At 39.2% G+C, this 23,289-nt stretch overlaps 1 protein-coding gene across 5 annotated transcripts in view; it reads right to left on the bottom strand.

The window, feature by feature from the left end:
* cdk11b (cyclin-dependent kinase 11B) overlaps positions 1 to 19,400 on the bottom strand; it is a 76,948-nt gene extending 57,548 nt beyond the window's left edge. For 3 of the 5 annotated variants that reach the window (XM_048240400.1, XM_048240402.1, XM_048240404.1), the window contains exons 1-3: positions 19,186 to 19,304; positions 17,229 to 17,359; positions 10,381 to 10,496 (exon numbers count right to left, since the gene is read on the bottom strand). In XM_048240400.1, coding sequence (XP_048096357.1) covers positions 10,381 to 10,496; positions 17,229 to 17,339 — 227 coding nt within the window. In that variant the 5' untranslated portion in view covers positions 17,340 to 17,359; positions 19,186 to 19,304. The other 2 variants (XM_048240401.1, XM_048240403.1) reach the window with 2 other exon arrangements.
* Between the last annotated feature and the right edge of the window lie 3,889 nt (positions 19,401 to 23,289).

Below are 23,289 nucleotides of genomic sequence, written 5' to 3'. Positions count from 1 at the left end.
TATCATTATTGTTGACTGTAGCATTTGCTTATATACAAATAAATGGTTTATTCTGATGGACCAAATAAATCTAAACCATTGTGTCTGACTTCAGTATTAGTTTTTATGCATACTTTTATGTTTTTGGTGAGAAAGAGAATGTGAATTCTGTCAACATTCTAAATCCGTTTACTGCATTTTTTTTTACACTTATCACTTAATTGATCATAACTTTTGAAAGGTTAATGATATTCCAATTCAGTCTTTTTGTTAAATAGCCCACAACTTGCTGAACATGTCATACACTCTATACTATCTCTATAGAAATATTGAAAATTCATTTTTTATCTCGAATGAAATTCAATAGAAATATGAGGATTTTGAAAACTGTTTTTACTAGATCAAATGAAATTTTACATCATTTGATAGAACTAATTTACAATGGTATGTATATCCCATTTGGTATGGATTTTCAAGAAATAAGTTTTTTTTTTGTGTAAGGAGGTCATCCAGCACAAAAAATGGAATGTCATTACTAGTTAAATCAAAACAACATTACCAGGCATGCCTAGTTTTCTCACACATCATTTGCTAGAACAAAATGGACCCAAATGATCGAAGAAATGGATTCCTGATGGGATGATGTACCTATCCCAGTTGTTGAGGGTGCAGGGTTTAAAAGGGTTATGGCCAAGGCAGAGCCCAGATACCCATTAAAGACACAGAAATTTTTCTGTACAAAGAAGATGGAGGATTTCATCAAAAAACAAAATAAAGCACTGTCAGTTGAAAATGGAACTTGTCTTGAATGTGAAATCCTTGTCACAGTCCCACACAGGACAGTACATTGGAGAGACATTTCTGTCCATGCTTGAAGAATGGGAAATTTATGAGGAGCGGGTCATGCTTGTGCTCAGGGACAGTGGGGCAAATATGGTGAAAGGCATGCGCCTTGTTGAGATGCCAGACCTGAGCTGCAGTGCTCACATACAGCACCTAGTTGTAAATGATGGCCTCAGTTCCCAGAGAGTGGTGGTGGACATTCTGGCAAAGCTCAAGAAAATTGCAACACACCTTCAACCACTCTGTTACGGCACAGCTACGCCTATCTAAAATTCAGGAGGAGCTAGGTGTCCCACAGCATTCGATCTTACAGGCAGTACAGACAAGGTGGAACTCTACATTACACATGTTGATGAGGATGATTGAACAGAAAAGAGCCATCATTGCATATGCTAGCGACCATGGACATTTCTCATGTCTGTCAGCGGAGGAATGGTCCATTGCGTCGAACCTGGCAGAGACCCTTGGACCACTGGAGGAGGTGACACTGGTATTCAGCAGAGAGGACTCATCCACATCCTGCATTCTACCATGTTTAGCAGTGTTCCAACGTTTACTTGAGTCAGAGGGACCAACCACCAGAGGTATTCAAACCACAAGAAAATTCATGCTGGATAGTTTGCGAAAAAAGTTTGCAAAAGTCAAAGACTCTAAAGAGGTGGTGCTTGCCTGTGTCCCGGACCCACGGTACAAAGAGCGGCCTTTGGTACCAGAAATTCTGGTAAAAGTGAAAACCTGGCTAAAAGAGGCTATGGAGACCACTCCACCAGATTCTGCCACTGAAACTCCATCTGAGGAGACCGATCCTAAAAGGCCGAGAACAGAGGACCAAGTACCCAGTCTCTTAGACTTGCTGTATGACACTGTGCTCCTGTGTCGACCAGTGAGGCAGTGGAACCAGAGGGGATCATCGAAGAGCTAGAACGGTACATCAGAGAGCCTGTCATTAACAGAAAGAGTGGGAATCCATATGATTGGTGGAAACACATCACCAACCGTCTCACCAGACTGTCAGCTTTGGCAAGGCAGTACCTCTCCTGTCCACCCTCCTCTGTGGCGAGCGAAAGAGTGTTCAGCCCCATAGGGAATATTTATGAGGATAGGCGAAGCTCTTTGAAAGGAGAGAATGCAGAGAAAATTTGCTTCTTGCACTACAACCTGCCTCTGCTGGACTGGAGCTATTGAAGATTGACTGATTCAGTATACTACCTCACATACTGTTAGCAATTTATATTTTGCTGTTGATATTTATCAGTACTTAACAGAATTTGTCTCCAGTCTTAGTTCAAAATTATATTTATGAAGCATACCAAGTCTTTTAATACTGGTAACTTTGATTTGGTTGTTGTTGTTATTGTGTTTTTGTTCAAAAGACTAAGTTTCATATCTTAAGTTTCTATTTTTATACATTTTATTTATCAGAAATGTAATATATTTTGACGTTCCTCTGTTCCACTGTGACAATATTATTTAAAAATAAACAAGTTTGTTTTTAAAATGCATCATCATATTATTTTAGTCAATACTTATAAATTACTACAAATAACTAATGTTAGGGAAATCTGTTAATGTTTTTTTGTTAGCGGCTTTCTGAAAAAAAAAAAAAAAAAAAAAAAAAAAATATATATATATATATATATATATATATATATATATATATAGGCCGATATATCGGCATATCGGATTTTTAAATCAACAAATATTTGTATCGGTATCGGCCTTCAAAATCCTGTATCGTCGGGCTCTAGTTTCTACAAAAACATTGTCACGTGTATCAATACGAATTGTTTACAGTGGGTTCTACTTTCAATTGTCCGGCTTCACGTGCGATTCTCACGTGACCAAACGTGTGAATCACGCGTCTTTTATTTAAATTTCCCCAGTGAAGCTGCAATGACCCAAACAACCACCAGGTGGCACTTGTGAGCAGGGTTAGGAGTGTTTGACTGAAAACGCACAGGGTTTTATGAAAATACATGACTCTGTATGTGTATGGAAGTTTTAAATATCTCTAGACATAATCTAAGCTAATTATTATTTTAGCTGACACTTGCATGCAATGTGACGCATACATCCCTGGGACTACAGCAAACTGATTGATGAAACGAGTAGTTCTTTTATTTCTTTTATATAGCAGACTTAATTTCTGCTCTGGCCTCACAGTTGTCGCTTCAGTTGCTTGCTCTAACTGAAACGTGGATTAGACCAGAGAACTCCGTTGAGTAATTGTGCTTTTTCACATACCAGTCATTCATCTGGTAGAGGAGGTGGGACAGGCTTTCTTGTCTTTGATGACTGAAGGTTTACTCAGTTCCTGCCTGCTCAGAACCACAACTCATTTGAATATCACGCCGTGAAGACAATTGAACTGAAATTATACTTGGTGGTTATTTATCGCCCTCCAGGACAACTTGGCAGCTTTGCACATGAGTTGGACATTCTACTGCCTGCTACTCCAATGGATACATGTCCATTATTAACCCTTGGCGATTTTAATATTCATTTGGATAACTCTTCTTTAGTTCACTTCCTGTTCCTACTCACCTTATTTAATGTCCACAGTCATCCTACTCACAAAGCTGGTAAGGATCCGGATACAATTCTGCTATGTAACGTTATTACAGAAAATGTTAGGGTTAATCCATTATATGTATCGGATCATTACTTTATTAGATTCTCTGTGCGTGTCCTGCTTTTTTGACCTTATTATTATATTTGTTTAAAGCTCTTGCATTCAAGTTGACTGATCATCTCAATACCAATGTTTCCCAAAAGGGCCTGTTCCAAGGAGAACAGTATTACCTTAAACACACATGGGGAAACTGAACAGTCCAATCAGTAGACTATGACAAGCTAGCCAACTACCACTTGCTACTTTGTTTACAATATTTCCAGGCTTCAACCAGACAACTAAATGACGTAGAGTTGTAATAGAAATAGTAGGCCTAGGCTATAGGCTAATCTGCATAAAGAGTGCCGTCATAAATATCAGACATTCAGTATTCTCTCTTTTTATATCAGGATATAAAATAATAGATGTATATTATATTGTAATCCTTTGGTGTTTGTTTAGATTTTATTATTTCACTTTTGGGAGCTATAGGCTAGTTGGTTCTAATCACCTCAATGAGCTATGCTAAGCTAGGCTAACAGTGGGTGCGTTACTGAATAAAATAGGTCTTGTCATGGTCACAGGTACAACGATATTGCACGCACAGAGATGAGAAGAGTACTGTATGTACTATGGTCTTTGCCATAGGTTTGCAGGATGCAATTCAAACACTGATGTGTGACACAGCTTGTGCTGCCGAGAGATGTATTCACAACAGCAAAGGGAGTAAACTTAGACACTGTATCAGTACACTCAGGCCTTTAGGTTAGTCAATGCAATAATTTAGGGCACCACTTTAGACACAAATCTACAACAAATATGTTGGAAACTAATGACACGAATTTAAATGCAACAGTCGGGCAATATAAAAGTCTGCAATAGTTACTGTCAATAGTTTCATATATTGCACAATAAGTAAGGGATAACGGCTGCCGAGGCGTCCTGTTATACGGAATTAATGGACAGGGCGGAGGCAAATAACTCCCTGACGCCAAGTCCATTAATTCTGTATAACGGGTAGTGTTGCAGGGTGCACCGATACTACAAAAGTATTGCAATACCCTGAAATAAAAAATGCCACGATACCTAATTTTATTAGTATCGATACTTTTAAGAATGCCGTGTTCTTTTGTAGTGTGGCTAATAGGCTAATATCAAGTTGATTTGCTCACTTGCAAGTTTGTGTTACTAGCCTGCCTAGGCTATGGGATTTAGGTAATTTAGGCCCACTATTAGGTTTAACGTCATTTAGAAATAGGCTAAGCAACCATCTCCAGATGCAGAGCTCCTTGCTAACTATCCCGCTAGTTCAGGTCATGTCTGTCATTCGTGGAGTGGTCACTAAAATCATTAATGAACATTGCATTGGCACTTAGCTCTTTTATGATCCCAGAAAAACTTTCTTAGACTTGTTCGTTTTTTGAACATTTATTTTATCTAATGCCATAGAAAACATAATTAATTGCATCCACATATCCTTACGCACTATGCACAACTATTATTCACTAGCCTAAAACCATGAGGCTGAAGGCTAATTACTCACATATTTCTTACTCTCACGTATTTCTTAAAGTGACAGGCACTCAATTACACCTACACAACCAATGTGCACTCAATTAGCCCTACACCACATTAAAAAATATGCCTAAGTGTAATACTTTAAAAATCAATATGAAGTATTCAAATTACAATTTGTTTAGCCACTAATAATTATGCAGATTATAAAATACTATACATTATTAACAAAATAACTTTTATATGAATTCCAAAATATATCAAATAAAAACATGACATAAGCCATCATTTTCCGTATGTGTTTGTGTGTGTGTGGAGAGTCAAGCAGAATCTAGGATGGCCACTGGTGTGGTGATCACACTATATTCAATATTACTGATGAAGTGGGTGGGGGCCCCCAAATAAAATCCATTTTTTAAAAAGTATCGAAATCGCAATTCTTGACCTGGTATCGGTATCGAAACAATAATTTTGGTATTGTGACAACACTAATAACGGGACACCTCGAAGGTCGTTATCCCCCTTATCACCTGGTTGCCACTATAGGCAATAGTCATGTCCTTATAGCACGCAAAGGAAACAAGTGGTTCAGTTTAAAATAAGCAGACTTGATTCGTTCGTTGTACTACTTTCTTTGGTCCTAACAGTGATTCAAAATTCTAAATTTTCCACACTTGTACACAGCAAAAAATAAAATCTAACCAAGTGTTATTAATCTAATATTAAAATCAGAAAATGTATTTGGTATTGTTTTTAACATAAAGAGACTTACATAGTACCCTGGGAAGAGTTCTCGAGGGAGCACAATATCAATTTGCTCAGCGAGTCACTTTGGCAATGAATAATGATGCATGTTACTTTTGCCCCTTGTATCGCGGGGAACCAGTCACACCTGTGTATCTGATACTGTATAAGCGGGCCAGAGGCAAGCTAAACAGATGACAGTTGTAGTGTTATCCAATTGCGTCTAAGTCCGGAGTCAGTCAGTAAACATTGGTCATATAGTGTTATCCAATTGCGTGCAGTGAGATTTTCAAATGCATGCTTGGTGCCGCCCCTCGAGTTGGGTCGTTACATTATCCGTAGCCAGACCCTTAATCTTTCGGATCTGGAATCTCCAGGCTACTTACATAGCGCTCTCTCAAAAGATCATTTTGACTTAATTTAAGAAGACTGAATTATTTTAAGGAGTCTTATCAAGACAAATTTACTCAACACACTGGCAGAAAAAAAGTTAATGTTTTCAGGATGAGATGTCTTCAAAGAAATCAAACTCTGTTGGGGCACGCTGTTCCGCTCACGGTACAAGGGTCAGGGGGTGGGGGGTAGCGGGTAGCAACATATTTTTTGACTGTTTTAAACACCATCCCTTGAATGCTGTACACCATTGGAAAGCTTAGATTGCCAGGTTTCATTTAATACCACTCACAAATAATATGGTTGATCACATAAGTGTTAGCGGTTAGCTCGGTTAGCTACTCAGCTAAAGTATAGCCAGCTAAAATACCTACATACCTTTAGTCTTCCCTTTATCCACAACGACCATCTCATGACACAGGATGTTTTTTACAGATAGCCAAGTATCCATACTTGTGGAATATAAAATCAGTTTTCTTCTAACCAAAATATTTCTCTCAATATCTCCATGTATCTAGCCCCACGATGTAACGCAACACAGCTGGATCCAAACCAGGGGGTCAAGAGCGTGCAGATTAGCTTTGGCATGTTAGCATACGCTATTTTCAAGTATGGCGCTGCATGGAGCATTTGGAACCAGCTCCAGTCCGTGTTGGGCACAAGTTCTCATGCGCATACATGTTGGTGGGCGGGTACCAATCCGGCGGCTACAGCCAAACGTTACTCAGTGTGGGACTCCACGTGCGTTCCCGAGCAACTTTTTCTTCTTGTTACGTGACAAGCAAGGTATGTGCATTATCGCCACTCTTTGAACTGGAGGACGACTCTTTTTTTACAGAATGTCCAATAAAAATCGACATTGGTCCATGTGTCATTTCCAGCTTTGGAAATTGGAGCATGGTCAGAGCTGACTGGTGCTGGATCTGAGCCCCAGAGTTCAAAATGGTGTTGACTATAAATTGGCCGGATTTACTAGCCTAGCCTCCGCTATTCATTTGTATGGAGAGCGGGACTTAATCACACTCTCCGGTTATATATAATACCTCCATGATCCAAACACATACCATCGCTTTACTACATTTTACAACTCACAAGTGGATTTAGGCATACATCTTACTCATTGTTGATGTCCGTGAAGCTCTCCTGCGTTGATTAATACCACTCACAAGCAAATCGGTGCCGTTTTTTCGGCACACCTCAAGTTGTAAGCAGCACAGTTCCCACATAGTTTGAGACTCAGAGATGTGTCTGGTATCATTGGAAAGGGAACACTCTCAGAATTAGACACAACTAGGCCAAATACACAGGTCTTGGCTTCATGCAGTCCAAATTTGGAGTAAAAAAAACAACACATTTTATAGAGATAGATAGATAGATAGATAGATAGATAGATAGATAGATAGATAGATATGGCAAGGAAGTACACGGCTGCAGAGACAGCAGAATGGTGATAATATGGATCGTCCAGGAGGCTTCTGACTCCGAGGCCAGTCAGGTGTCTGAGGATCCAGAAGAGGAGCAGTATTTTCTCCATGGAGTGGATCTTGACCTGGAGATGTGAGTATATTTTGAATGTCCTCACACTATTTTCACTAGAAAGTTACTGCATTCTGATTATGCATGAGTATCATGAGTATTATGCATATGTGCATCTGTGTATAAGCCAGCGCATGCATGCATGTGTGTCAGGTATGGAAATTAGCACCAGCCACTGGCTAAATGCTGAGAAAGTGTGTGTTGGGGGTGGGGATCACACATGCACGAACGCACAGATACATTATTGCAGGAAGGGTTGTGTGGATGATAAGCAGTGTTTGGAATAATTGTTAGGTAACAACGTTATTTTTTCAGTAACGGGGTAATCTAACTAATTACTTTTCCCGTCGTTACAACGCCGTTAACGTTACTGGACGTTAAATGCGGTGCGTTGATTAAATAAACTGTAATCCGAACGCACCCCTGGCTCACAGCTAGTGAGAAGGTGGGTTAATAACGACGTAAGCGATTATGATTGGCTAAGGCAGAGTCATGTTTCATGATAGCCAATCAAAGCCAGTGTTTTTACACACTTGCCAGCACACGCGCCATACACACACACGCAACAGCTAAATTAGAGATTTGACGAAACAGCAGAGGTCAGAAGCAATCCGATGAAAAGTTGGCATTTTCAAGGTGGAGATATAAGCACTACTTCAAATTCATTGTGGTCAAAGGCAAGAACGTGCATGTAATGTGTACATTATGTCCAGGAGCGAAGACTTTGTCGACATCCGTTTTAAGCAACTCTAATTTAATGAAGCATCTCACACACGCATCTAAAGCTAGTGGCCAAAAACACCGATACCTCCACCACCTCCACTACCTCCACCGAGATGACTCGGAGCAAAGTCCTCCAAGCTGCAAAAGCTAGATCTTTCTGCCTCACAACAAAAACCTATGACACAGGCTGAAGTCAACCGTAGGTCTGTCGATGTGCAATATCTTGAATTTCCCCTTGGGGATCAATAAAGTTTCTATCTATCTAATAAATATCGAAAGTTATGTAGCCTACAAATACCTGTCTGTTCTACTCATTTCAACTGGCTGCTCAAAAAAATCCAAATTCTTTGACATATAGCAATTTTTTTTTTTTTTTAAGTAACGAAATAGTTACTTTCCTTGGTAACGAGTTACTCTTATCATAAAGTAATTCAAGTAGTGAGTAACTATAACTAATTACTTTTTTAAAGTAACGTTCTCAACACTGATAAGCTAATGATGTCTTGCAATTTGATGTTTTAGACCAAGATCACTTTGACCATGACCCCGATTCAGATTGGGTGCCAGGCATTGAAGGAGACCTTGTTGAGGAGGAGGAAGATAAAGATGATGAAGATGAAGGACAGGAGGAAGATGAAGAGAAGCCATCCACCTCTACACAGCCTCTCAGACAGGCAAGAAAGAGAGCCAGAGAGAAGGGAACCGATGAGGCAGTGACGAAGTAAGTGGAAGAAACACATGAAGAAAGAGTGAGAGGAGTAGAACGAGGATGAGCGAGAGGAGATAGAATAGAGTAAGAAAGGGGAGCAGGAAGTGCACTAGGGGCTGTCTCCATGCTCCACTCTCCCCTATCTGCACTCTGGGCTGTGTCCACACTCCACTCCCATCTCTCTGCAGTCGGGACTGTCTACACTCCCACCTTTTGGAGTCTCCAAAAAGGACCTAAGAAAAACGCTTAGACATATTTGTTGAAATATCATTCTCCTTCATCATTCATCAGTCTTTTGACTCCAAATTTTACTGCAAGAAGCCAAGACCTGTGTCTGTGCCCTAGTTGCGTCCAAATCCTCCCAAGAGGTCACTGAATGTCTGTACCCAAGTCATTACATAGGCAAACCTATGGGCGGGGAAACAACCCCATCATTCTAACCTCTGCAGTCCTGGGTCAGCAAGTCACAGAATCACACAGATACGTTTACAATAATCCTGAATGGTACCTTTCCAATGATACCAGACACATCTCTGAGTCTCAAACTATGTGGGAACTGTGCTGCTTACAACTTGGGCATGTTGTATTAGCAAAAAACATAGAAATAGGGGGCATGTATATATTAAATTAAGTCAAATGATTTCTCGAGAAAGCGCTAGGTAAGTCTCTATCGTGAAAACAATACCAGCTAGATTTTGTAAAGATTAATAAGACTTAGTTAGATTTTATTAGATAAGCAGTTTTTGCATTGTACAAGCACCCTGTCTACAGAGATACACATGTGTGCTTACCTCAACTGTAAATCAACTTTCTACAGCTTCTTTGCACAGAGATAGAAAGTAAAACTGAACCTTAAATTCTTAAATAAAGATACATCAGTCTGCCACTTAATAGACAGCAACTTTACCACACTTCTTCAATAGACTTTGCACTTATTTGGGTACTTCGGTGATACTAGAAGGCTCGCTATTTTTCCTTTTCCTACTTTGCTTTACGAAATCATATCTCTTCCATCTTTAAACAGTTGTGAAACTTAGCTTGCAACAATTACTACACCTGGCTTTTCCTCTCATAGGATAGCTGTAGCAGTCATCTGAGAACATCCTCACCCTGCAAATACTCAGGATTGGTTCCTTAGATTATCTACAATCTATCAATGTTGGCTGCTGGAATACGCCTTTCTGAGACTGTAATTGGTTATCTGTAAATCCCCAGCAGAAAACGTAAGACATGACGTTTACTGCTTATTTCACCCAGGTCTTGTAACACAAGAAACCTTAAAAAGTATAAAAACTTGATTTTCATTACAGGGTGTCTTTACAAGTACCTGTCCTCTGCAGTCTCTTCACGAATGTAAGGTGAATTCCGAATGGTTATCTCCATCCTGTGGTCCCGAAGCTCTCCTTCCTCCAGAGTGTCCCGCTTGGGTTCTCGCTCATCCGTCTACATCAAAAGAATATTCATCAGAGTAAAACACCACAAACACATAGCACTATCCACGAGGGTTGGACTGATGGAGCCAGAATCCTGATACCTTCCAATCCCTCTCATCTCTCAACCTGCACCAGCCCACACCAACAGCTCACAACAAACACGTTGCAAAAACAAAACTATTTTGAGGAGTTTATTAAACAATGACTAGAGCCCAACCGATAATTTGGTGTGCCGAAATGATCAGCTGATGTTAGCTATTTGCGGATATAACGGTATTGTCATTTATGACAGCCGATAAATATCTTTAAATGTGTTTACACCAAGAAGGCAATTGCATGGTTTACAATGCCTTTTTAAAGTAAAAGAAACAATGTTCTGCTTGCATAAAGTGACCATAGTAACCAAGTAATCAAGTGCCCGCATCTACCAGGTCACGTCCTCGGTATGTTTTTCCTTCAGCTTTTGTTTAATTAAATGCAAAAAGAGCTGGTGAGACAAATATCAAAATCAGCATCACGTGACATTTAGTTGCAGCTACAATCTGCCTTCTCAAAACGAGAGTACAGTAATGTTAGCTGGAAATCACAAGAGTGTGTTCTCTTCAGCCAAAACAACGGACGTCTAAACTAATTAGGTCAAATGCACTGTAGAGTCTCACAGCTCACATACTTCAGTACCCACAAAGCCAAAGTCCAACATAAACAAACTAGATTATCTGACGTTTGTCATATTACTGGCTGATGTGGTGTCTTTCCTCACCTGAATGTGTGATGAGTGACATGCTAAAACAAACAAAACTATCATTTGCAAAGCTAACAGAAGTGGAGAAAAGCTAAGCTAAAGACAAAGAGAGAAGGTGAAAAACTAAAATAGTGAAGTAGCCTAAAGATACTGTAGGGTTGTTGCCAAGAATGAGATGCTAACCTAGTCTTATGCTGAATTTCAATGGAGATGCAGCTATGCCTAGATAATATAGCCTTTATTTAATGACTTTAGCTCCATTGACTAACCTTAAATTGAACAATGTTATTTTGGTAAATAATATTGATAATTAATGTTATGATGGATGGATTTCATAAGCATGACCCCATGGCCATTTTTGACTTTGCAGTGTTTCCCATACATTGACTTATTTGTGGCAGCCCACCACAATATAAACATTGACCACCACACAATGATTGTCCTGGTTGTACTAAATTGTGCTTAAATCTAGTTAGAATCATAACCACACTGCACTAATTTGTTAAGAACTGTTGCATTCAGGTTAATTCTGCAAACCTACCACCACAAATAGAATTCAATTCTGTGGGAAACACTGCCTTGGTATTTGACAAATCCTGGCTACGGGAATTTTCATAATTCATTGTATAACAGTCTTTAGGATACCATATAGTAAGGATCATCAGAATACCAATCTGCTTGATATTAGAGCAAATTAACAATTGAACTGATTTTTAACTGTTTTTTGGAATCCTCAAATATCGACCTCGAACATTTCTCTCAAATACATTCCTTAATTAATGTATCCATTTCCAAAGTATTACACTTCAAAACAACCTAGGGGTGTAAAGATTCACCGATGCGTACCGGAAACAGATTTGAACGTTAAAAATGCAAGTGCATCGGTATGCGACCCCTCGACCGGATTAAATGTTTTATGAACTGGTCGATGGCCCGGTTTTAAAAATCACAGTAAGCAAAGCTGCAACAGAAGACCTAACATTACAAATCATGTTACTTTCAAAATGATATAGATTGTCTCTCATTCGCAAATACATCTGCAGAGCGTCTGGTATCATGTTCAAATAGGGTAAGTAGCGTCATTGGCAGCACAATGGCAGCAAGCTGGTTGCAGAATCCAGTGAAACAGACATTACTTTGCTCAACACAACCACAGACTCACAATGTGTATGTAAAGTAAACCTGTTACAGTATCTTGGAAGAAGTCATATATTCCATCAGTCTAGGTGCCGTAACCACTAGCCTCTAACCTACCTTAGGCTGCAACAAACATTGTAGCCTTGTCTGTGAGGTAACTTTGCTGCACTGCGCTGCCCTTCCCGTAAGGGTCTCCCCCCGCTCCAGTGGACAGCTGAAAGTTAACCGAGAAGTGGAACACAAGGTAATATATCCTACCGGTCATTGTTGATGTGACAACTCTGGTAACCTTCTTATTTATGTAAGGGACTCCTGAATAAATCTGCTGTTTCTCTACATCAAAAACACTCGGAAATGTCTGAGTTTTAAAAAGTATGAGAGCCAATCACAGACGAAAGAGGACTGAGGTCAAAAGCATGTGTACTCTTACTGCAGTGCACACACGTCAATGCAGGATGAAAATCTTTTTATTTCAATGAATTCAGTCATTGAAAAAGCATTGGGCAATTCCGTGGTATTTAGGCCATGGTAGTTGGCATTATGGACGTGACAGTTTTGCCCCATTACTTTAATTGACTGATAAAGCAGTCACATTAGCAACCTTCCACACCCAACAACGTCTACTACTTTCCCTGTAGTATACTCAAGGAAAAACATCCGTGTCATGTGTGAAATGCCCAAAACCTTAGACCCAAAATGAAAATAGGCTAAAACAAACTTTAGTATTTAAAAATATAAAATAAATATAGACTAGATTTCATCTCATATTTATTTACATTACAAAACAGAGAAGGACGTCTTCGCGATTACTGAATCAGAGAACATCACTTAAAAGAGGTCGCTAATCTTAATGTGGTATTACCTACCACACAAACATGGAATTGAATTAGCATATCCATTCTGTAAAACAGTAGCCAATAGGCTACTACTATAATGACGCTGGCTTGTAAACATGAGCTACGCGATCTTTTGGCGTTTGAAAACAATAAAACCCATGAAATTATATTCATATGACATGCTGAAATACATTCCACTGTACCATGGATGAAGACAAACACGCAACGCAGGCGGGGGTATCGGCTTGTCAACCAAATGCACGTGTATCCCCTGATGTGTAACCATGACAGATTTTACCACAGTAGTAGAAGACAATACTGTTTCCCAACTGGGACCCCGAGAGCAAAACTTCCACGGTGTTGCTTTAACAAGCATTGGACTCCTTGATTTGATGGTTTGCAAACTCAATTGCAACTTTACGCCACTACGACCATGTATCTGTGCCGGTATCTGGAATCTGTGCATCAGGCTCTCTGAAATCGGCAACAACGAGAAGGACAAATGTGCTGGATTTTCTTCTATTAAGCCTACAGAAGGAGTCTGGCAGCACCTTGATATTGCAGCTCATGAAACAGGTGTGGAGATGATCTCTTTTACAACCAAGCACAGCCAGCTTCTTGAAAATTTAGAGAGTGTAGCCTATGTTCAATTTGTAGTCATGTCTCAAAAGACCCCCCCCGGCAGAATGTGTCGGTTTTTGAGCGCCTCCTTAATTTGCTTTGCTTGACTTCTCGGCTCGCTCTGAAAATTGCTTCAAATTACTCACACTTGTGATCCATATATCTCCTTGTCCTGAGCATACACTTGATTAGAACAGTAGGCATGGAAAACATTACTGTATTCCTTGTTGAGCAACCCCATAAGCATGTTTTTTTTCATACAATTATTTTTTTTTAAATCAGGAAAAAACTGTTAAGACACAGCAAGTGCTATGCTGATTGCCATTTCTGAATTTGATAACTAACATACATTAAATAGTGGTGGACTAATGCCATGGGGCAGACTCATTTCTGCCCCTATGAGCCTCTGTTAGCACTAAAACCAGTCCCTCCAGGATTTCGCGAGGATTTTTTGTGATTGTTGCGATCTAAAATGGCTGATTTCGCGACAACTTTTCTAAAAAATTGCGATAAAGGTTGCAGTGTTTTTAGCTGTTTGTTGCGAAGAAATTGCAAGAGGTAGTGAAAATTGCAAAAATAGTTGCGATTTTTTTTTTTTTTTATCATTTTTTAATTGAGGGTAATTAAGGTTAGTACGACCAAAATTGCACTGATCTTGATGCTTATTAAAAAGGATAAGTAAAGGTAAATAGTAAGGGTTACAGAAAATCAAAGTAGGCCTACTTTATTTGAGTAAATATTTTTACTGGGGTAATTCACAAAGCAGTAGCCTATAACCTTTCGTAGAACTGTCCAAAAAAGACAGCCCCCTAAAGAGATGGCATCATGTCATATGTTTCAATACATTCATATGTTATAATTCATATTAAGTTAATATCTTTTTAATAATTCATATTCTGTGACTTGCATAATTACTAATAGCCAACTAAGTCATCTAGTAATAGCCATCTAGTAATTTCATATTGATTTAAACTATTAGACTACACTTTTCTTTAATGTTATTACATTGGTGGGGTGTAAGTCTAATTGACTGCCTGCCACTTTAAGGATGTGAGAGTAGCGTAGCCTAATAACATTTCTAAGTGGATTGGAACACTTGCATCTCACTGTGTTCGGCTATGACTGGAAATAACTTTGCATAGTGCATTACGATATGTGGATGGAATTCGGGATGTTTTCCATGTCATTAGTTAAAATAAATGTTAAAAAATGACTCGTATGAAATCATTCTTGGATCATAGAAGAGGTAAATGTCTTACAATGTTATTAATTTCTATGATTTTGCTAGCACTACATAAACTGAGCCCACAAGCTAGCAAACATGACACGAGCTAAAAGGACATCTCCAGGTGTAAACGTTTGCCAATGGGTTGCATATTATAGCCTACTCAAATGTCAGTAAACCAAGTAGGCCTTAATTAACTTACTTTCATAGCCTAGGCAGGTTAGCAACACCAGGTTGATAGATCCAAGTAAAGCAGATCATTAACGTTAGCCTTCTATTTATTGCATACCTGTCAACACTCCCGTTTTTCCCGGGTTTCTCCCGTATTTCAAGGTCATCTCCCAGCACCCTCCCGTTTTGTTATTAAAACTCCCGTAATTTGCATGACCATCAAACTTCATTTTAAAATCATTGATCCATTCAGATTGCCAGATTGTATATGAAATACACCCTACACATACACGATCACTTAGTTTGAATTTCAACTGTTTTTGTCATAGGCTAAAACCTGGCAACCCAAAACCCAAATAAGGAAGCAGGTGGCAACTGCGCAGCCGGAGTCTCGTCGTAAGCAATCGGGCTAGTTGAATGGCCTACTCCAGAACTAGCTGTTGTGAAATTGTTGGGAATTTAATTGATTAACACATCACATAAACTGTTATTGAGTGTTGTTGGTAGCCTACACTGAACTTGTTCCCTCGGAACCAAATCTGACAGCAAGCAGCTTTGGAGTTTTGGAAGTAGGCTGAAGGCAGGCAGCTGGTGGATACATAACTGGTATGCGTAAGGTAATGGTAAGGTAAAAGCAACAACCGAAATGCAGTGTTGAAACACGTGTATGAAACGTATTAAATATGCAAACACAGATCCGGTATAAACACAAAGCTAAATGTTGACAGGTATGATTTATAGTCATCAAAACTGCAGAGGAGTGAACAAGTCTCTGGTGTCTGCAGAAGTAAGTGTGGCATCTGACTCATATTCTGCGCGAGGGACTGTTGTGGTAGGTGAAATTTCACGGGGAAATCATGATGATTGGCCAAATTCGCGAAAAAGTTGCAGTGTTTGGACAAAATTGCGAGGTCGCCCAGAATTCACGAGGATTTGCTGAATTTGCGTTAATTGTTGCGATCGCAACATCGCGAAATCCTGGAGGGACTGTAAAACAAAGCGCTTACCCTGATTGTGAAATTACCCTTACAGTTTCTTTACAATTACCGGGGTTAAGCAGGCATAGTGGTTAGGGATGAGTCGCGATCTTCAAATATTCGAATAGTCAAAAAGTGCGCGAAATTCAATCTTAAAATAGCTTTTTTGAAAATCATTATTATTGCGTAGTTCCAATGTGTTATATAGACTACATAATTTACGCCGCGCAAAATGTCATAAATCACGCAGCAGGGTATTTCCCTATCGCTAACATGAGTGAGGTTACTACCCGATATAGGCTACCTGCGTTGTGTAGGCTACATAGTAAACAAACAGAAGAAGAGCATTGTCATGACCTCGTGACTGTAAATTCTGCAGAAAACCAATGAACGCTTAGTCGCTTACCCCATGACATAGTGGAAGGCCAAATAGAAGAAATATCCCTACCTGGCAAAGTTAGCAATCTCCTACTGGAGTGTGCCTGCGACTTCTGTGCCATCCAAGCGGTGTTCTCTGAAGTACAGCGGGTCTACCAGTAATTGTTAATAGGTTGCATTCGCGTCTCCTCCCTGACCATGTTGACATGCTCATTTTTTTTTAACAAGAATATGACATGCCCAACTGTAAGGCTACAAATAGTGACATTGATTGAAACTAATTTGTTAAAAAAGTAGGCTATTGCACAAGGCAGGTTTGCATAAAATCATTATGACATGTAGCATTTTTTTTTTTTAAAGAGCATCTAAATTGTTTTTGTTTCTTCCAATTAGTAAAAATAAAAAAAAAGGACGAGAACATGTTATTTGTTCAATTTACAGTTTGTTTGATGACAAATCGCTAAAGATGAAATTGGCCTCCCTTTCTGTCATTGTGAGAATGTGCGTTCCCGCCCCCCCTCCGATTTTCGAACAATATTCGACTTTTGTTTCTCGATTATCGAATGGCATTTTTGGCAGAAATTTACATCCCTATAGTGGGGGTTCACACTTCCGTATATGGGGGTTCCCCACCACCAAGTAATAACAAACTTACATTTTTTGGACGTTTACAGTCAGTTTTCTCTTCCAGTTCTCGTCTACGCTTTTTCTCTAAAAGAATTTCATCAAGTGTTTTAACTTTCCAGGTCTCCTTTGCGTCCCCCATCAGCTCCAACACGCCACCAACTGCAATGAAACAGAGAAGACAAAGTTACACTGCTGGGGAAAAAAGTAACATTGTTTATCAAATCAAACACGTGAGGATTAGGCCTACAAAGGCATAGAGTGGCATCAAGGTCATTCCATGTCAAATCACCCAGAAGCTCACCAGTCACTCTTACAGAAAAATCTGACAAAAATCACTGGTGCTCCTACTCCTACTTATTAGCGTTCAAGCAGTAGGTCCCGACGGTAATTGTAAAGCAATTTACAATTGTAGCTATAAATAAATTAAGAATGTAGCTAAAAATGTTCAGAATGCAATGCAATCAAGCATTTCGGGCGATGTGGAGGCACAAGCCGGAAGCAGAGCAAATGTTCAGAAGGCTACCTCCAACAGCGAGAGAGAAAAAAGATGCACATTTTAAAATATCTATATATACGGCTCTGCATTCCACAAGCCTAGAGCGCCCTGTAGACTGTAATGTTTACTCCTTGGTTCATGTCAGTCAGTATGAATTAACATTTAAAAACATGTTAAATAATATATTTTAATTTATAAGCACCTGACTATAAGTCGCCAGCCAAACTATGAACAAAAGTGTGACTTCTAGACCGGAAAATACGGTAAAAATGTCAAAAAACGGTCCAAATAATTGGTCGACTTCTAATCCAGCCACACACCTAATGTCCCTCCAGCATGCATACCAAGAGGGGGAAAAAAAAACATACGCATGTTGAAGTGCAGCGTGTCAACATTATCTCCTCAAACTTTAAATAATACCATTTTGAGTTTTTTGCCTGACATTTGGGGTATATTATATTTATTATATTATATTTCACAACCATCTCTTTAGACTTTTAGAAATTAAGCCATTGTATGTCCAGAGAAATTAAGCATTTTGCGATCCTCGCTCATTTTTGCTTCTCACAGGACTTCCCGACACTGCCGGGACGCTAGAGCAGATCTTGCAAGTCTGGTTTTCTGCTAGGAGACTGTAAGGGGAGCCACAACTGTGTAGTGGTCAATGTTGATATTGTGGTAACAGGGATTTCTAGCTCTGCTTTTACACAATAGGATTTTAAGTAGTGTGGTGGTTTATCGTGAAATCGTGAACAAAACACATTTTTCTTAAAACAAGATATGTGCCCCACGAACTTTGACAACTATATGAGCATATCTAGGCTACAATCGTTTTGTCATGTCATAGCAAGCACACTTTGCAGTTCCTCGTAAATGCATCTAGTTGCCATTATTGGTGTAGCTTTAGTCTATTACTAACGTCTTAGTAATGTTTATGTAATGTTTTCCTTTTGTTGCTTAGGATAAAAGATCTCTCCCAAGCAGCTCTTTGGTAGCCTACGTTAAACCGCGCCGTAAAATGGCATACTGCATAACGTGCAACCGTCTCATCAACACTCCGCTGACATCCCACATTAAAATATCTCTTGCATTGTCTTTTCAAATGTCGGGTTGTTCAAAAACGCTAGGAAGGCTTAAGCTTAATAGAAAGGCTGGCTTTCAGCAAACGTACAAAAATCTATCTACAACAAGGCGGTCATCACTGAAGTTTCCACTTGCCCGAATGTCTGTTAAATTCTGTAACGTCACGTTATATATTTTATATTCAATTGAATTTTATAAATCACATGACAAGTTGAATAATATCATCTCTGCTCATTCATGCTAGATTCTTAGACAGCTAAAACATCTAAATCAACATGATTATTTTGATGAAGTTGAGATCTAACATTAGCAGGATAACTTCACTTTACGTTAACGTTACGTTCATTTACGTAGCAGCTAGCGTTGGCTATTGGATGGTTAAATTCGCATGTTTCCAACAATTTACCTATTAAACACCACGGCCATGTGCTTCTTCACGCTATAGCAGACGTCCAAATAAGTAATATATGATTAAAAAAAAATGTAAGTGTTACAAATGAGGAATGTAGTTCTGCCTCCAAACAAGCTCGCTAACTTACCTGAAATGTACTCCGTGCGAGCTCCAAATCGGTGTTACACAGGAAAAACTGTTTCCTCTTCCACTTCCTCTTTGTGTTCTTCGTTTCCTACGTTGATTCCTGTATTCATTTGCCTCAAGAAACACTACCGCCACCTCCTGGAACAGTTCACAAATACGGAGCTAGCAAGGGCAAAACATACCAAAAAAAAAAAACAGATAAATGTGGGCTAAGGTTATCCAATAGCACACACATTTGTTTCTCTGTCTCCCTGAATATATGTGTTTAGTGGAGGCTAAACACAGTTTACCCACCTCTGAAATTTCAGAAATAGAGTTTATTCACCTCTTATAAGTAAGTATAAGTATACTCTTTTGTTCCTGTGACGGAAATGTGGTCTCTGCATTTATCCCAATCTGTGAATTAGTGAAACACACTCAGCACACAGTGAGGTGAAACACCTACTAATACCGGTGCAGCGAGCTGCCTGCTACAGCGGTGCTCGGAGAGCAGTGGGGTTAGGTACCTTGCTCAAGGGCACTTCAGCCGCTTCCTACTAGTCGGGGTTTGAACCGGCAACCCTCCGGTTACAAGTCCGAAGTGCTAACCAGTAGGCCACGGCTGCCTCTTACTAGAGCTCCTCCACTTCTTAAAAGAGTTCATTCACTAATTGCAACTTTTAACATTCAAAAATCACACTGTTTTATCCACATTCACAATATGTACACTCATAAACACTCTAGGAACCATTTAATGCTACTGGTATTGTTATAAACATTGGACAATAACCTCCACCATCATCAAGCATGTTCTGAATGCCTTTTTAAAAAATCCGATACTGCATGGCACAGTCCACCTTATTTTACCACTACACATTAACATACATTCAGGGATATATATATATATATATATAGACACGATAGAGATTTTTTTAAAAAATGCAAATGCACATATTAATATTTTACACATAACTTATAACATGCGCACAGACTGATATAACTGAATAACTGGCCTGAGGGTTTATTTAGGAGAACATAGACAGGGAACAAAGAAAAACTATAAGTGTCACGACACCACCAGGTTCTCCACCAGTCTCTCCTCGTCAATCTGCTCCAACGATCTCCCAATCTAATTCCCCTGTCTACTGATTACCCAATCATCCAATCTCCCGTTTGCCACTCCCCAGCACCTGTAGCCAATCTCCTACTGCTCATATAAACCCCTGTCACTCTGCTCTCTCTGTCTGGCCTCTTCAACGGAGACACTTACTCCAGCGCACGGACTGCTCCTTGTTTCCAAGCCCAGCGCCTCGTTTCTGGAATTTCCTGCTACGTCCCAGGTTGTAAACTTTTATGTTGGACATTTTCTATTGGACTTTTTCTGTTGGACGATATCCTCTTGCAAAATTGGAGCCTTTATGTAGGACTGCCTTGCTTGTCAAGTTCTTCTGAGCGTTAACTTCACTTCAAGACCTTGTTTAAATTTTCCTGCCTTGGTTGCTGTTTTCACATTAAAATGACTTGATTGAGCCTAACCTTGTTTCCGGAGTCTGTGTGCCCTGACAATAAGCCTATACTGGAATCAAAATTGTTGGTCAATGATTGCTAGGTCAAACGTCAATTTGTCTGTGTCTACACTTTACAGAACCGTCACACTTAAAAAAAATTTTTTTAAAAACACCACCTAAATTCATAAAGTAAAACATGTCAGGTCTATTTTCATATTAATTATATATTCCAAGCACCACAGAAGTGCCCATACCCACTTGACTGTCATGTATAGCCTAGACATCGAGAGCCATATTCTGAAGTTAAATGCTTTTTTGAAATGGTTAAACTGTAAATAATGCATGCGTAACTATCAAATTTATTATATAAAATGTATTTAAATACCAAATGGCTGATAAGTCTATGATTTATGTAAGTGTTTGTTGTACAGTATATATGATTGCAGACTACAACCCCAAATCAGAAAAAGTTGGGACATTGTAAATGTGAATAAAAACAGAATGTGGTGATCTGCAAATCTCGTAGACACATTTTAGTTCCAAAAAGGACACTAGACAACATATCAAATGTTGAAAATTACCAATTTGACTTTCATGGAAAATATATGTTCATTTTGAATTTGATACCTGCAACACATTTTTAAAAAGCTGGGATATAGGGTAACATGCTGGAAAAGTTGTGTAATGACAAAGAAAACAATTGGAGAAATGTTTCACAATTAGGGAAACTGGCAACATGATTGCCTGTCTGGGATGCTCTTTTTCATACCCAGAGTCAATTAGAAATAAAGATGTACAGGGGTATTTATCACTGTGTAAACCTGTGTGAACAAATGATGAACCAATGTAACTTTAATACTTTCAAGGGAGCAAGTGTGCGGACATTCCACCCTTTTTTTCCCTTTGAGGACATAGATAGCATTACATTAAAACCAGACCTGTTTCTGTGAATTATTGTAGGGCTCAGGAAAACTGTCTATTAGCACAGTGTGATCGCCTTCTCAATTCAGAAATGCTAGTGTAAACATTATCATGTAACAGCCAAAATTGTATTTAACCATGATACAGAAATACTACTGTCTAATCTGGGCCTGGGTTTGTTAAAAATGGACTGCGGTAATGTGGAAAAAGGTCTGGTTAGACCAATCAAAATGTGCAATTCTTTTTGGAAATCATGGACTCATCTGGGCTAAAGAGGAGGGGGCATGCAAGTATCCAACTTGTTTTAGTGCTCAGTTTGAAACCCAACATCTATGACGGTGTGGAGGTGCATTAGAGCATGGGCATCTAGCACATCTGGCAAGGCACAAACAATTCTGAATGATGTATACAGGTTTTGAGCAAAACTGCCATCCAGGCAATGTCTTTTCCAGGATGTGTAAAATGTAAATAAAGACAGAATGTGATCTGCAGACCTTGATGCGATTATTCTAGAAAATAACAAAATGGCAACCTCGTTTTATGCCTGTAGGCTAATGGTTAATGGATAATAGGCAAAATTTGATGGTAAGCCTACATGTAGGCTACATGTACTTTATTATAACCTACAGTAGGCCTAGGTCTTCTGATGCATCTTTCTACAAAATAGGTTGTCTTCTATATTAAGTTATTCAGTAAGCTAAACATATAAGCCTAAAGCTTTCATTTAAGGTTATGTCATTTCGATCAGCTAGAGACAACGAGTGGCAGACAGAGCCAAGAGTCACTTATAGGCTAGAGATTGCTGAGTCACATTGAATTTCATACGAAGATGCATCATTCCACAAAATGGTTTGTCTTCTCTATCAGGAAGTTATTCAATAAGCTTAACAATAAACATATACTGTAGCCCTAACTCAAAACAGCTGTTAGGCTTATGTCATTTTGATCTGTAAAAATGTTACATGCAGCCATGCCTAAATTCTGCTTACTGCACATTAATTATAGGCTAATGTATTATAATATAATATTCAGTATTCGTTATTGAATGCTTAGGCCCTATTTACGCGACAAAATATTTTGCCTTTCATTTAGACGGCGGCGGCGTTTTTGGGGCTTAAAAACGCAAAAAGTGAAACTACCCTCCAAAGTGGAAATCTTAAAAATGCTCCACCGTCGATTTCCCGTCTAAAGGGTAAAAACGCAAAAGTTTGCTCCGATCTGCTCATTGTGGCTCTCATCGCATAAGCGTTTACGTCACAGGCATGCGCCAGTACAGGAAAATAACAAGGAAGGTTCTACCAAAGATGGTTGATTACGAAGATACTTCCTGACAGGCCATTTCCTGTCCCCGCAAATGTATGCAAATAGGGTAGCAGAAGTACACGCCCCGCACAAGGAGGGGCCACTATCCCCCATTTATGCAGTGATCGGGCTCCCTTTTTAACATTGAGGTCTATGGCAGAATCCAAGAATTTCACAGAATTTGTCAAAGCCTTATTTTTCTGAGCAATGGATGCACATTTCGGACACGGTATCATGATCTCCAAACCCTCCTCCCCATTTC

Source organism: Alosa alosa, chromosome 4 (genome assembly GCF_017589495.1).
Source record: "Alosa alosa isolate M-15738 ecotype Scorff River chromosome 4, AALO_Geno_1.1, whole genome shotgun sequence".
NCBI lineage: Eukaryota > Metazoa > Chordata > Actinopteri > Clupeiformes > Clupeidae > Alosa > Alosa alosa.
The sequence above is the reverse complement of the archived record's forward strand: the minus strand, read 5'-3'. Positions and strand labels throughout refer to the sequence as shown.